This window comes from Chrysochloris asiatica, unplaced genomic scaffold (genome assembly GCF_000296735.1).
Source record: "Chrysochloris asiatica unplaced genomic scaffold, ChrAsi1.0 scaffold00023, whole genome shotgun sequence".
NCBI lineage: Eukaryota > Metazoa > Chordata > Mammalia > Afrosoricida > Chrysochloridae > Chrysochloris > Chrysochloris asiatica.
Genome location: NW_006408541.1, coordinates 16073743 through 16089704, shown reverse-complemented (window position 1 = coordinate 16089704; position 15962 = coordinate 16073743). Strand labels below are relative to the sequence as shown.

General features: G+C 45.7%; 1 protein-coding gene across 14 annotated transcripts in view; it reads right to left on the bottom strand.

Annotated features, from left to right (window-relative positions):
- Positions 1–463: 463 nt before the first annotated feature.
- The window catches only part of ZMYND8 (zinc finger, MYND-type containing 8), a 134027-nt gene continuing 118528 nt past the window's right edge, over positions 464–15962 (bottom strand). For 8 of the 14 annotated variants that reach the window (XM_006839205.1, XM_006839209.1, XM_006839206.1 and 5 more), the window contains 6 exons: positions 15409–15489; positions 13034–13112; positions 10878–11117; positions 8142–8302; positions 6720–6786; positions 464–603 (listed from right to left, as the gene is read on the bottom strand). In XM_006839205.1, the coding sequence (XP_006839268.1) occupies positions 464–603; positions 6720–6786; positions 8142–8302; positions 10878–11117; positions 13034–13112; positions 15409–15489 (768 nt within the window). Of the gene's footprint in view, positions 604–1254; positions 1261–2047; positions 2129–6719; positions 6787–8141; positions 8303–10877; positions 11118–13033; positions 13113–15408; positions 15490–15962 lie in introns of all 14 variants that reach the window. The other 6 variants (XM_006839204.1, XM_006839208.1, XM_006839214.1 and 3 more) reach the window with 2 other exon arrangements.

The window sequence follows — 15962 nt, the reverse complement described above, 5'->3', positions numbered from 1 at the left end:
AGCAATCTCCCTAGCCCAGTGTTCCACGTTAGTGCTAATAAATGGACAGACTTGACCATCCATCCCTTCTCCAACATCAAAACATCCTATTTGTTGTTGGGTTCTTGTTTTTTGTTTTTTTTTAAGCTTTTCTTTTTTTCTTTTTATAAGTTAAAGTTCATACAAATATAAAAAGGGGGAGGTCCTCTTGGATCAACGACATCCACACATTGTACATGATTTACAACTAAAGCTTCCGTTTTGTGTAGGCTGTACAGTCCTCAGTCAGAGCTGATGCTGGACACTGTAGTGTGTGGGCTGCCCTGCACACCCAACGGCAGAGGCAAAGTCTGAATGTTTGGAATTCTCAAGTCTGAAGAGGTGGGTTCTCAGGTCTCACATTGCATCTGTCTCCTGTGTTGCTCTGGAGTCTGTAAGGGTTTGACTCTGAATGGTGGAGGGGCTGCTTTGCCCACATCTAGCCCTAGTCCCAGAAGGTGTCTAGCCGAGACTCTTTCGGGATGAGGCTCTTCGCACTGGTGCTGGCGTTGTGTTCAGAACGTGCCGACCCCCGCTTCTCCTCGCCACTGCTCCAGCAACTGGACTTGCTACTCCGGGAATGGTCTGGGGAGGAGAGCCAACAGGGACAACATTTAGCATTCCTGCTCACCTGCATCGAGGCACAACCTGCCCTCAAGTTGATCTCAATAAACCTCCCTGGGAGGCCACCTTTCCCTCCCAACTCCAAACAACACTGCCAATTATCCAAGTGCCAAGGAAGACTTTTCTTGTGTGGTACTATGAACCGGGTAACCATGACTAAATGACAGCGGACGACACTTATGTGTCCATTTTTGGCTGCTGGAGAAAGACACCAAAATTGGCATTCCATCAACTTCCCTACATTAAGGGATGTTCTTTGGTTGACTTTTTGGCAACTCATAAAATGAACTTGTGCCAAAATCCCCTTTGTCCACCCAAGGAAAAGGGTCACAGAAGAGAAGGAATCAGAGGAGAGTCCGATCCAAGATGGCTTCCAGGACACATTTACCTCAAGGAGTGATGTGGCGGCTGAGTGAGAAATGCTTAAGCAAGCTGAAGAAGAGCCAATGAGGTGTCTGTGAAGAGGACTCATTTCAACTGTTGAAGAAACTAGGAACTCTGAGAGACGTCCCAAGCAAGCCATGAGGATCCCCTATCATATCACATCATAAAATTCACACAAGGTAGGGAAAATTGTCTTCACTTCTGAATTTCATGAGGTGGGGTGATAACATTTTGCTGAAAGAAGTCCCATGTCAAGCTTAGGAACAGATTAGGGTGAGTGAGTGAGTGAGCACAGGAAAACCAGAGGGATTACATGTCTTACCTGGAAAAAGGATATGTGTGTTTAGTCAAGACTTCTGGAAGACGGTTGTGAAGAGAATGATACAGACACAACCGAAGTCATGGAATCACTCAGGATAGGATTCTTTTTAGTCAACAGACAGAGAGGAAAAGAGATTCTGGGTAGGCTAGGCTGGGGGTAGGGGCTGAGAAACGCCCATTATCGGTCCCAATGAGTCACTTCCACAGGCCTGACCCCTCCCCCTCTTACATGTTCCTCTCCATCCATGAGGCCTGTACCTTGAGCTCTTCCAGAAAGCCTTTAGAAGAGTGGTACCAGGCAGGAGAACACTCCGCACTGATGTAGTCAGGTCACCTCACTCCACCCAGCTCTGGTGAAGGCTGAGATGGGCTGAGGGCGCGAGGATGAATGGAACCAGGACCAAGCCTGACCCACCTGCATCACCTTAGGCTAGTCAACCAGTGACCTGCAGAGGACTCGCTGCTCACATGGAAAGGAGACCCCGACCACTGCAGGGAAGGCTCAGGATTAACAACCTAGGATACTTTCGGAAAAGAGCAAGGGCAAGTTCCCCCAAAAAGCCAAGCAATGGACTCTCTTTTCCTTGCTGCAGTGGTCACCAGACATAGTGGAGAAGTGATGGAGCCAAACCCATCATTCCCAAGAGCTCACGAGGATACAACACACGTCAGTCTTCCACCTGGCAGCTTTTGCTGAGACAGGCTCGGGAGGTGGGGTGCGGCTGGTGGTCTGTGGTGGCTGGGACACAGGTGGGTTGCCGTTTGGCACACCTGTTGCTAACTACAGAGACAGTACAGGGAGACTTGGAATTTGTTGGGAGTCTCAAATGCCACACACCCCAAGGGTTCGTGATACTTGTTCATCAAAAACAAACTCATTGTTTGATTCCAACATAAGACGACTCAATAGGAAAACCTCAAACTGCCTGATAGGGTTGCAAGGCTGTCCCATTTACAGAAACAGCCTGCCTCATCTCTCCCGCAGAGTGGCTGATAGGGTCAAACCAGCAGTCCAGCAATTAGCCACTGCTCCATTCAGCTCTGGTAGCATAGTGGTTACGAATCGGGCTGCGAACCTTGAGGTCAGCGGTTCGAAACTACCAGCCGCTCCGCGGAAGAAAGATGAGGCTTTCTACTCCCGTAAAGATTTACACCCTCGGAAACCCTGTACAGGGTCGCTATGGGTCGGAACCGACTCGACGGCACTTAACAACAACAACAACAACCATTCCCCTATTAGACAGTTTCCAATTGAATTCATGGCAAATTAAATACACAAACAGGTCCAATGGATTACACGCACATTATTCTTCATCCTCCACAACCCTGAGACAAGAAGAATTCGAAGGTGCCCAGCTACCGCTATCAACTGCTCCAAGGATCACATGAGAAGAGAAGATCCTGGATAGAATGGGATAAAAATGTGGAACAAAACATCAAATCATAAAAATGACCATGTTTACTGGTCAGACAGTGACTGATGGAATTCTGAGACTATGGCCCTTGGTCATCCCTCAGGCCTGGAACTCAACTCATCCCCCATGTGGCTCAATTTTCAGACAAGCACTAAATAGGTACACAGAGGGGACAGCCCTTGTATGGTACATATACCACAGAATGGCCAACCATTCGAGATTAACAGGGCATTGCCCAAGGACAAAGTTCAGGAGGGCTGGGAAGAGGAGGAATGGAGACCAGAAACACAGGAAGAAGTGGCTGATGTGACGTCACACTTGGAAGAATGCCAGTGATGAGATGAAGTGTCAGATGTACTAAATGTAAAACTGATGCTCTGACCATCAAGGGAGAAGAGTGGAGAGTGGGACCCTACCCAGAGAAGGAGTGATGCCTGAGATGGAGGCAGAGATGATGACGTGGAGAGATGGAGACACAGAGAGGGAGAGGGGCTGTGTGCTGACGACCGGGGAGCAGGTTTGTATGGTATACCCTCTGGTTGGTTGATGATGCATGGAGGGGATTGTAACCACGTCAATGAAACGATATACGACAGGATGAATGTAAAGCTAATGTTCTACTATGTAAACTATCACACAATTCACAATAAAACGTTTAAAAAGAACTACAAAAATTTTTTAAAAACTGATGCTCTGGCTCTGTAGACCATCACTCAAATCACAATAACTAGTCAAAACGAAAAGACAGCCACTGAGATTGGCTTTGGGGGGGAAAAAAGGTTGTGTTTCTTTGATCAAGAAAATCTATAACAATCAGTTGCCACGGGGTTAACTCATGACAACTCCACGTGTGTCCGAGCAGAACTGTGCTCCAGGGGGTTAATGGCTGGTGTTTTAGAAGCAGATCACCAGGCATTTCTTCTGAGGTACCTCTGGGTGGACTCGAACCTCTAAACTATCTGTTAGCAGCTGGCACACTTACCAGAGCACTTAAAACAGTGACAACTAAGGAGGAGTCTGGGACAAGGGTGGGCATACGCAAGGTCACAGCATTTCAAACTTTAGAGCCAAAAATCAACAAAGAATATCTAAAGATAATAAGCCAAGAAATCAAGGTCTTGGGAAATAGCACAAGAACCAAAAAAGCAGAGACTGGAATTAGGAATTGTTTTTGTTTACTGTACAACTGATCAGCACGTCAGCAGTTCAAACCAACCAGCCGCTCCTCAGAAACCCTATAGAGGGTCGAGATGAGTCAGAACTGACTTGACAGCTCATAACAACAACATATGCATGTAGTGCTCTAATTACAACTTAAACACGAAAAAGCTTGTGAGAGAGAGACCCACAGCCACATACCAAGGAAGCTATGAGAACTGCTGCCTTCACCATTCTGGTCCCAGATGCTTATAAATAACTCAGAAACCTGAATGTTTTTTAACGTTCACACCTTCCTCTTGTGTATTTCATCTGCATTGCTACCAAAAAGTTAAGAGCTAGCAGAAATCAAGTAATGCATGAATGAACTGGAAAGAGTTTGAAATAAGCATGTCTTTACTGCTTTGACACAGCCATCAGCAGGATATCGTTTTGGTGGGAAAATAAGGGGAAATTAGCAAGTTTGGACATTTTTAATTTGAAACGTTGTTTTGCACCCTGTCTCACTGACAAGACCAGGATGGGAAGAATTAGAAGTTCTGTGTCAGAAAGGACTTTCTTGATAAGTCTTGAGTAAACAAAGGCGTGAGCCCCCGAGTGACACTAAACATATGTCCACTACATTAGTATAAGACTTGCAAAAAGGCCAGACAAAAAGCCTGTCAAGAACGGGAGAGGTTAGTGGAACCTCACTGCTGAAACTGAAGGGAAAAGACCAGTGCTCAGCAGTATGTGTGTGTGAGCAAGAGAATCAAGCTAGAAGCTTGTACAAGTCTACAGCCCATAGGACAAATACAGTCCAATGCCAGTTTTATAAATAAAGTTTTACTGGCACCCTTCATTTACATATATCCTTACACACACACACCAGCTGCTTTGGAACTAAAGGACAGAGCTGAGTAAGAGGGACAGAGTGGCCTATAAAACTTAAATTAACTATCAAGTAGTCTGCAGGAACGATGAGTTGACTGAGCCCTGGTCCTTCATCTCAGATTAGATGAGATGAATTCATCCCAAGACCTTCCTGTATGCTGCTGTTGTTGGGCATCAACAATCGAATCAATTACCATCCATAGTGACCCCAGATGACAGACTAGAACTGTCCCATACGGTTTCTTAGGCTGTAATCCTGACACAAACAGAATGGCCAGGTCTTTTCTCCCACGGAGTTGCTTGAACCACTGACCAAACTCCATGGAGTCCTGTTAAGCTAGCTTCTGAAATCACAGGTGAATTGTTTCATTTTAGTGTTTTCCCCAACTTGCACCTTTCTCATACCACCTTTATAATTTGACACATTCACAATCGTCCTAAATATTACAACGAAATCTGTGAGCACCACAATCAGCAGGCCTGCACCTTGCTTTTTGATGAAACAACCATCGTTCTATTGCTTGTTTTAAAGGAAAATTATTCTGAGATTTCCTTTCTCCCCCATTATGCAAGTTCCAGTTTTCACAGGTTTTACTGTACTTAATTTATACTTTTTATTTTAAGCTCATTTTAAATTTAAATTTTTTAACTATACCACTACCCAAAAACTGAATTATCAATAATGTCTGCCATAAATAAAAGGAACTCTATATATAAACATAATAAAAAGCAAACGAAGTGTTAAAAGTCCTACCTAGGTACTTCTGAAGGCAAACGCCAACTCTGTCATTATTTCCAAAGGAAATGAGACAAATATACAATGCACTAAAAACATATTGACACCACACAGTGCTTCTCCAAAGATTTAATCAGTGGACAGAAACTGAAGTGAAAAGATTTGTTTTTGCTTTTTCAATAGCAGCTCAATGGGATTTAATGCCAAGTTGACATTCTCCCAAAAATCATGCATGCCCCCTCTTACCCTACTCCCCATCAGAATCCCACCCACACACTGGTCAAAGCCTATTCCATTCAAGAAACCTTCTCCAGCTACACTATCTGGAGCTACACTCAATGGTAGAAATCCAATAAACTTCTGGTTTATTGGCAGAATTGTCTGGCTGACAGAAAGACACTGGAGCCAAGTCACCCGGTAAGAATTTTGAATTAGTGCAGACTTTGCAATGGAAGGGACAGCACCTTCAATCATTTGGAATGACCCAAAATGGTTTAGAGGGTACAGAAAAGCAGACACTTGGTTCAAGAAAATTAGAACTCCACAGAAGAGAACTCCAGAAGCGAGACTTAGAAAATCCCCCCAAACAGCTTACCAGGTTATTTCCTGAGACAAATTGTTTCCCACCCCCAACCCCTACAACAAATGTATTTCTCGAGAAGCTCAAGTGCTCTTATCCACCACACCTCAAGAACCAAGTGTGATCTGGTTTCATTGACTGGGTCATTTCCTGCCTGACCCAAATGGACATCTTCTACCCCAACCCAACAAATAAAGATAAATATGGATCTAGCTGAAAAAGTCCTGAAAGGCGTTACTCCCTCAGCCCTCACTGACCAACCCAAAGCACCTTCAAGGATCCCTAAAAAGTCACACCAAACCCACTGCCATCATGTCGATTCCAACCCACAGCGACTCTCTAGGACAGAGTAAAAATGTCCCATAGGGTCTTCAAGGCTATATCTTTACAGGAGAGCAGACTCTGCAGGTCTTTCTTTCTCTCACAGAGTGGCTGGTGGATTTGAACCGCCAAACATTCCGTCAGCAGCAAAGTGTTTAACCATTGTGCCACCAGGGCTCCACTAAGGATCCCTGGTAGCTTGAAAACAAGAGTTCTCCTTGGCAAAATGGCGTCCCACCTGCCCATGTGCAAAGTGAAAGTATCATTCGCCCACAAGGGGGCAACATACCAGATCCTTGGTTGGAGCCTAAGAGAATGGAGGAGGGTGTCTCCCTGGAGCCAGAAAGGTCGAGAGTCTAGAAATACAAAGAGAGAGGAAGAGATGGACTCAAAGCACTGGGGCCAACGTAGCCTCCCAGAGAAACCGCAGGACTCATGGAGCACTTATCAGAGCCCCCCAAAACATCTCAGTATCTTCCACCTGGCAGGGTCAGGCAGGGCTGGTTCAGTCAGCTAGAATGTGCTCAATATCCAAGAACATGGCACTATGGTGGCCCCTTAATCCAATCCCAATGTCTTAGCTTCTAGAACATTCTCTGTTTCCTGAACTTCATCCACTGGTCTACCAACTCTTTAGATTTTCACCATATCCAAGAATGAAGTAAACCAAACCAAACCAGTTGCCATTAAGTCAATTCTGACACAGAGCAACTCACTCTATAAGGACAGAGTTGAACTGCCCTGTAGGCTGTAATCCCTATGAGGCCTGATGTGGCAATGTAGAATAAACACTAGACTGCTAACCACAAGGTAGGTGATTAGAACCCACCGGCTCCCTGGAAACTCTACACAGGTTCTCTATGAGTCAGAACTGACTCAAAAGCACTTACCACCCCCAACAAATCTTTATGAAAGCAAACTGCCACATCTGTCCCTAGCAGAGTGGCTGGTGGGTTTGAACCACTCACCTTTCAGTTAGCAGCTAAGTGTTTAACCACTGTTCCACCAAGGTTCCTTAGAATGACATACTACTTTAAATTCATACCAACTAAATTTTATTCCATGTTATCTTGTTTCTAGACTATGGTAACAGTGAATTTCAAAGGTTAGATGAGTTAATGATTTATTTTTTTCCTAAAACACTGAAATACATATACACTGGTTAAAAACCACACAAGATTATCAATGTACCTCCTAAAATAATTAACACCTACAAACAACGTTACATATACACTATGGGATACATAGTGGGAATTAGGAGGTGCAGTTTTTCATGTTTCTACCTTTGCAGTTCAGAAAGGCAGCCATACTTAATCATATTTTAATTAAAATCTTTTTAAGTGAAAAAATGTCATTTTTCGGTCGCATTAGCCACAAGTGTAGCTCGTGGACCGGACAGAGCAGATTGCAAACATTCCCAGCATCAGAAAATCCTACTGGACAAGAGGCCTCACGAAGGGTACCAGGGAGCAAATGCCAACGCGGGCTTCCTGCTGCTCTGTTCCTGTCCACACCCCCATTGGAACTAATGGCAAGAGGAGGGGCCTAGACAGCCCCGGGGTCCCATCTTCAGTCTTATTGCCCCACCTTAATCTCACACAAAGCTCTAAAACATGGGATTTTCGGGGATGGGGGCAGTACAGAGGAGGTTTCTGAGGCTACTGGGCACAAAGGGATGATGGTCACCAATCCAAAGCATGAGAACACTTACAGAGCCACTGTCTTTGCCCTTCTCAGCTGATGTCTCCTTTTCTTTCGAGGCGCTGGCTGCTTCCGGAGGGGCTGACTGTGTGCTAGAGGCGCTTCCCTGGGATGGTTTGTTTAGTGTTTCCGTGTTGACTTCCGTGTCTGCTTCCTGCTGAGGGGCAGTAGCTGTGGACGAACAGGGACGAGAAGCCACAGGTAAGTCGAGCCTGCTGGTTTGTGGTTCTGCATGGAGGCCCTCTCCCCACCAACTCTGGCCCAACCAAGATGGGTAAAGGAGAGCTGCAGCTCACACCCAGGGCCCGTTGTAGGCCCAACAAGGACAGATTGCTCGAGTTTTCCAGAGCTGGAATTCCAGACAGAACATGAAAAGATGCTAATATGCTTAAGAAACTGTCGATTTTTATTAAGTCCCTCTTATAGACACCAAAGCATGTTTGTGGAACAAATGAAGTCCACCGGCAAAAGGCAGCCCATAATCACAGGTAAGAATGACTTTCTCTTGCTTCTTCTGAGGGGGGGCCGGCAGGAAAAGCCCTATGATGTCCAAGGCATGGAGCCTGAAGACAGTGGACATATGACAAACTGGAAGAAAGAGATCTGTGAGGAAATTTCTGGATGAATGTAATTGTGCCCCAAACAAAGAGAAGCTGAGAAATGCTGTGACCATTTGGAATGTCAGCAAAAGTGTCAGACACATTCTAGAACTTAGGGGGACACAGGGACTTGAATGGCACAGAGGGAGATGATTGAAAGGTACTACCCAGGAAAGGTCACCCCAGAGAAAGTTACAGAACACGCACACGCACACACACACGCACATTTTAATGGCAGCAGTGGTGTGGTTTTGTGCTATGGAGTGGTTCGAACTCACACTGACCCTGTATAGCTTTCCAAGGCTGGAAGAAGCCTCATTTTTCTCCAGCAGAGTGGAGTGGCTAGTAGATTCGAACTGCTGACTTTATGGGTTTGTAGCCCAACTCATAAGCCACGACCATAAAATCACAACTGATCTGTCTAGAGCAGGGATCAGAATATCACCGAAGTTCGGTTTTGGAAATAAAGTTTTATGGGAACACATGTATATAGTATGTCATACGAGGGGGCTTCTGTGAACTTTTTGAAGCCCCCTCATACAACAGCAGAGCCTCATGAGGAGGCATGAGAGAGACCACATGGTGCTCACAAACTTCTAGCTCACCCTTTAAAGAAAAGCTGGGTCGATCCCTGATGTAGACAGAGCAGTGTCTCTCACACTTGTATTCCTCATTTGTCACCTCTCCAAATTTTGTTGATCCAGGCACAAACTACATATGTTGTTGTATTTAAATAAAATCAGTACTTAAATAACACATCAGTTAAGTGGAACTTCTAAGCTAGCACCATTTGCTGTAGGAGCCCTGATAGCGCAATGGTTAAATTCTCAACCACTAACTGAAAAGGTTGGTAGTTCAAACCTGTCTAGTACCACCATGGACAGAGCCCTGGTGATCTGCTCCCAAAATGATTACAGCCTAGGAAGCCCTATGAGGCCCTTTCTTGTCTATTACATGGCTCACTCTGAGTTGAGATCAACTCAACAGCATCTGGCAACATTATCTGCTATGAAGAGATGCTACCTGTAGAATTTTATTACAAGGGGGAATGAGTACCTTGTAATTCTGTTAGCTCCAGGAGACTCCAGGACTAAGGCTTGCTGCCACTGTGTTGGAGAGGGAGCTTGCAAATAAATACTATGTTCTTGTTGTTAAGTGCTATCGAGTTGATTCTGACCCATAGCAGCCCTGTATAGGGTTTCCAAGGAGTAGCTGGTGAGCTTGAACCACTGACATTGCAGTTCAAATGACTTTGCAGTCTGATGCACTAGCCCACAGTGCCACACCAGGACTCCAAGTACTATAGACGTATCCAAAATGTCTTAACTTAGAAAACAAGACATTCTCCTTAACGTTAAGAATTGGAAATCCAAATATTTAAGGCCACAAGTCCTCTATTACCCATACAGCAGGCTTTCCCAGCCTCGGCACTATTGATATCTGGGGTCAGATCACCCTCAGTTGTGGGGAGCTGTCTTGTTCACTGGAAGCTGTGTGGGAGCATCACTGATCTCTAACCATTAGAGGCTAGTTGCAGCTTCACCCCTCCAGATGTGACAACCACAATGTCCAACAAAGACCCCTTGCCAAGGCAATTCCAATTCCACAGGGCAGAGCAGAACTGTTCCCTAGGTTTTTTGACACTTTACAGCTTTGTGGAAGTTGACTAGATCTTTCTCCAGAGGAAGAGCTGGTGGGTGTGAGCTGTCGACCTCGCAGTTAGTGGCAGAACTTTAAACCACACAGGAATTCTCAAGATATAAAATAACCCAAACCCACTTGCCCTGAAAGTGGATTCTGACTCATAACAAGCCTCTCTAGATGGTTTCTGAGACCATAAATCTTCATGGGGGGAGACAGCCTCATCTTTCTCTCACAGAGCAGCTAGTGTTTGAACTGCTGACCTTACAGTTTGCAGCCCAGCACTTAACCTACACCACCACCAGGAAAGACACTGTAAGTATCCTCCGGACCACAAAAACATGCCAAGTGTGAACCCCTGCCTAAGATCAGCTCCCATGATCCCAAACACCCAAGCTGCCAAAGAGGCTGTTCACAGTGCCCACGTCCCGAGTCTTTAGCTGTGTCTGCACACTGCTCTCACTGCACACGACGCAAGCAGGATGGACACACCACTGCCGGGTTACCTGACTGGGTGCAGGACTTCATATGCTCGGGCCAGTGGGCCTGCTGGCACGGGTAGTCACAGTAACTGGTATTCCAGCAGCAGTAGAAGATGGCTTCCTTCTTGCAGTTGGCACACCACTGCTTCTTCTTGGTCTCGTCTACAGCCTGTTGTTTTTCTAGTTCCAACTGCTTCTTCACCTCAGCGATGAGCCGGTCCCGCTCTTGCTCCAGGCTCTGCCGCATCTCAGCCATGGTCAGCTCTGCCAGGGGGAGAGGGGGACACTGGGTGTGGGATATTCACACCAGATCAGACAAAGCACATTCAGATGGACGGGAACATAGATCCCAACAGGAAGACACCACAGTTGTGGCACCTGGGTGAGCAGACATGAGATGAATCTCCTAGTCCCAGCATCTTTATGTATAAAACGGGTGTGCACAACCAGCTCCCCAAGCTGCTCATGACAATACACACGAGGAGCTGGTATGGTTAGAGCTGGTGATTCTGAATGCCAAAACTACATTGTGGAATTCCTCATACCCTCAGAACGATTGTCACTAAAGTTTGATTTTTATCACCAATCTTCCCTGTCAACCAAAGACTCTTGGCACCCACTATATGATTATGAATTGAGCTGCTAATCTCACGGTCAACGGTTCGAAACTACCAGCAGATCGGCAGTAGAAAGACAAGGCTTTCTGTTCCCGTACAGATTTACAGCCTTGGAATCCCTGCACAGGGTCGCTATGAGTCGGAACCGACTCCACAGCACACTACCACCACCATCATCACTGTATGTAAAAGGCACTTCTAAGTACTTGATAAATATTAACTCATCTAATCCTTCTACAATTTTATGAGGTGCTATTAGACCCTTTTCACAGGTGAAGAAAGGTCAGAACTGGTGTTAGAACTCAGACCTGCTTTCTCCGTTAGGACCTTGTGGCTAGTGTTTATGCTAACAAGACAATTGCCACACTATGGAGATTTCTCTAAATTTAATTTGAACTCTTTAAGCCCACAGTGAATTAAAAGAAAAACAAATGGTCCCTTAAAAACCCTTTCCTAAAATTGAAGATTCCTAACCCACATCCCCAAATCAGAGAGGGCAGGACTTAACTCTAATGTTGTTGTTGTTGTTGTTAAGTGCCATCGAGTCGGGTCCGACCCATTAGCGACCCTGTACAGGGTTTCCGAGGGTGTAAATCTTTACGGGAGTAGAAAGCCTCATCTTTCTCCCGCGGAGCGGCTGGTAGTTTCGAACTGCTGACCTTAAGGTTCGCAGCCCGATCCATAACCACTACGCTACCTCTAATACCAAAAAAAAAAAAAACCCAGAACAACCCCAACCACAAAAATCCATTTTGGCAATATGGAACACTTCGTCACTCAACCCAAACACCCCAAACCCAATGCCACTGAATCCCTTCTGACTCAGTGTCCTTAGAGGATAGAATAGAACCACTCCTTAGGAATTCAGAGACTGCAAATGTTTACCATCTGCCTCGCCATTTGGCTTTGTGGTGAGCTGGTACGTTTGAACTGCCAAATTTGCAGTTAGCGGCCAAATACTTAATCCTCAGTGCCACCAGGGCCCCATTAAATCAACTCACTCACAATAGGCTTTCACTTGGAGCCTGCGCACCAAGCTCAGTTCCGACTGGCCTACATGTGTGTTGTTTTTTAAAAGCATGCAGCCAGTGATCAAGGATGGCATGAATCTGCAGCCAGTGGGAGTCCCTGACTTACCAGAGTCCACATTCTCTTCGTGGTGCTCTGGTAGTGCTGAGGCTGGTATTTTGGAGAGTAAATGAGGGCTCCCACCAACACCAGCTTTTACACTCTTCAGGGGTCTATGTCTCCCCAATAAGTTGAATACCCCTTAACCTCATTGTGACTCCATTCACATCTGGGCCTGATCCCAGAGGATGCAAAGTCTACACACACCCAAGCCTTGATGGTTCTATCTAAGTGGATCATCCCCCAGGACTGTCTATCCAGATGGGCTTTAATTACCCAGGTGGGCCTTCCCCAGAATGGTCTATACAGGTAGACTTTATTTACCCAGGATGGTCTATCCAGATGGGTTTTGTTTAACCCAGGTGGGCCGTCCCCAGGATGGTCCATCCAGGTAGACTTTATTTACCCAGGATGGTCTATCCAGGTGGGCCTTACCCAGGTTGTGTTTCATCTCGGAGAGCTCCTGCTGGTGTAACCACTGAAGTTTCTCTATCTCGATCCTCAGCCTTCTGATCTGAAACGAGAGGCAGTAAGATCCGCATAATACAGAGCACTTCATCAGCGGACTCAGCAATTCAACATCCCAAGGGCTCAAAGTTGTCACCCTAGTCAAGGACACACTCTCGTCATGAGTGTGGGCCCATCCACCCACAGTTAAGTTGAAAGAAATGGGGGTGTGTTCTGTGGTTTGTATCCCAAATTTGTGGCAAACACTGTCTCAGAAAACTGTGAACAAATGGTCCATATTCTCCAAGAAGTACCAGGAAAAGCCATTTACAGAGAAGACCAAAGACCAAAATTACATAATGAATAGGACAAGTGATTAGAACTTTGGTTTGAAAACCAAAGCAGAAGCACATTGGCTGCTCTTCTCTCTCCCTAACACATGGGTGGGCTCTCGGGCACCCACCCAACGTCTGAACTCCCAATGCCTCTGAAAACCAAAGGGTATTTTGGGAGCAGGAATAAAACTGGGGCCAAACTCATATGATGGGAAAGAAAATAAACTCAACCTGAACTACTGTGAGACTGTTCCCCATCATTTATCACAGGTGTCTCAACTGGAGGCAACGTTCACCCTCTCCCCAGGGATGGCGGTACACCCAGAGACATTCTGGTTGTCATACTGGGGGGGAGGGGTGTTTGTTACTGATATGTAGTGGGTAGAGAGAGACCCATGATGTTACTAATATTCTACAATGCACAGGACAGCTCCCCTCTCAAGACATAGTCACCTGATCTAAAATGCCCAGTTCCAGGTGGAGAAACTTCTGACTAATATGGAGCAATAGTATGTTTGACTGAGGTTTATTATCCAACTGGAAAACTGACTACATATTGCTGTTGCTAAGTGCCTTCAAGTCGGTTCCAATCCATAGCGACCCTGTACAGGGTTTCCGAGGAGCAGCTGGTGAACTTGAACCGCCGACCTTGCTGTTCAAACCAACTTTGCAGTCCAGCGCATTAACCCACAGCACCACACCAGGACTCCTCGACTACGATAATCTCTCAAAAATAAATAAATTCTGGACTCAAGGGTTTGAGATGTAACATTATAGGCTATTCGGCAACCCCACACCAACTCTTACAATGAGTAAAAGGAAAAGAAGCACAGTGAGAGAGGCAGCGATTTCTCTAATAGCAACATTTCTCACTCCTTGTCTGACGTCCCCATTATAATCACAAAAACTGTTAATTGCAAACATTTGAGGTGTGTTGAACTCCTGAAGTCCAGATGTGGTGCTGTAAGATACACACTCAGCTGCAAGGTAGGTTTGAACCGCTAGGGTGACGGTCAAACCCACCAGCCGTTCCTCAGAAACCCTATACCACTCGGGTCGCTGTGAGTCGGAACTGACGCAACCTCAATTAACAGCAGTTACCTAGTGCTTCTTGTCATTGATGTTAGTGCCAGAGTCGGTTCTGACTCACAGCGACCCTGTATAGCATGTCTGTATAGCTGGTTAAGTCCAGTGCTTATCCTACAATGCCATACCAGGACACCTATCTACTGCTGCTATAACAGAAAATCCTTAAGTGGGTGACTTTAACCGTTCAGGCTCACTCAGTTGGCTCCTCTGTGACCTCCACATACTATGGTACCATCTTCCCTTCTAGTCTACTTGCTTAATTGGCTCCTGTTGCATCTCTAAAGAGACCCACACAAAAAGCTGTCCAGGCTAACACTGTCTCATTAACAACACAAAGAGCAGCCCATTCCCAAAAGGGATTACTAACCACTGCTTGGCTGCGGCTGCTGCTGCTGCTGCTTTGAGCCTTCTATTCAGTTCTGGCTCTTCGGGACCCTGCATTGGATTTCCTACACACATTTTTGAAGGATACAATTCAATCTACAACAGAAGAGTCATCAATTTCTCCCAGAGACTCTCTGAATTCCTCGTAGATGTCCTCTTAGAATATAAAACAATTTTCTTTTAGGTTCTCTTCCTGATCCATGAAAGTCTCTGTACTGATTCATCCATTATGCATACATAAGTACGTAAGAATCACCTGGGGACTCTGCTAAACTATAGATTCTGATTCATTCGGGGCGAAAGGGCAAATTTTCAGCAGGGAATATGACCACATGAACCGTTTGAAAACCTAGAATGTATCTCCGAGAACCAGATGCAGTCCCTGGTTTGCCTGCCCTCCTCTTCCCACCACCATCTTGCAAAATGAAGAAATATCTTCCCCAGCAACTGGAATCAACAGAGCCAGCCTGGGGACTGGAGCCCAGAAGGATTTCCAGAGCCCCTTGTGCATGGCACCATCTTTGCACAAGAAGGAAAGACTGCATGAACTCTGACCTCGGCTATTGTGCTTCCAGCGGTAGTCTTGGAGAGATCGTTGTATATTTCTGTCATCGTTCCTTTTATCGCATCCATCATCTGAAAGATAAAAATAGACAATTCAGGCAATCATGTTCCCAAGGCTTTTCTAGGTGGCAGGTACCATGATCGTGCTCCCTTTGGGACACAGCAGTGTCTAGACATTCCTGGTCATCACAAATGGGGAGCAGAGAACATTCTGCTGCTAAACGCCATGTGCTAGGCAGGACGTACCCATAACAAAGAAGGATATGGTCAGAAATGTCAATGGGGCCAAGACTGAGAAGCCCTGGTATGATGCAGGGTAGGAATCACCCACAGTTATCCCGTCATAAAGGAGGAGACGGGGGTAGCTTATATCCCTGAAGCTGGTTCTTTCGTCACAAGCTCGAACTACAGAATTGGAATTTGGCCCCATGTGTTGGTGACTCAAGGGAGGGATTATTCTGTTTTTTTAATTTATTTTTTTCTTTCCCATAAACCACACACACAAAGCTGTATTGAGATATAAACTTTCATACCATACAACTCAC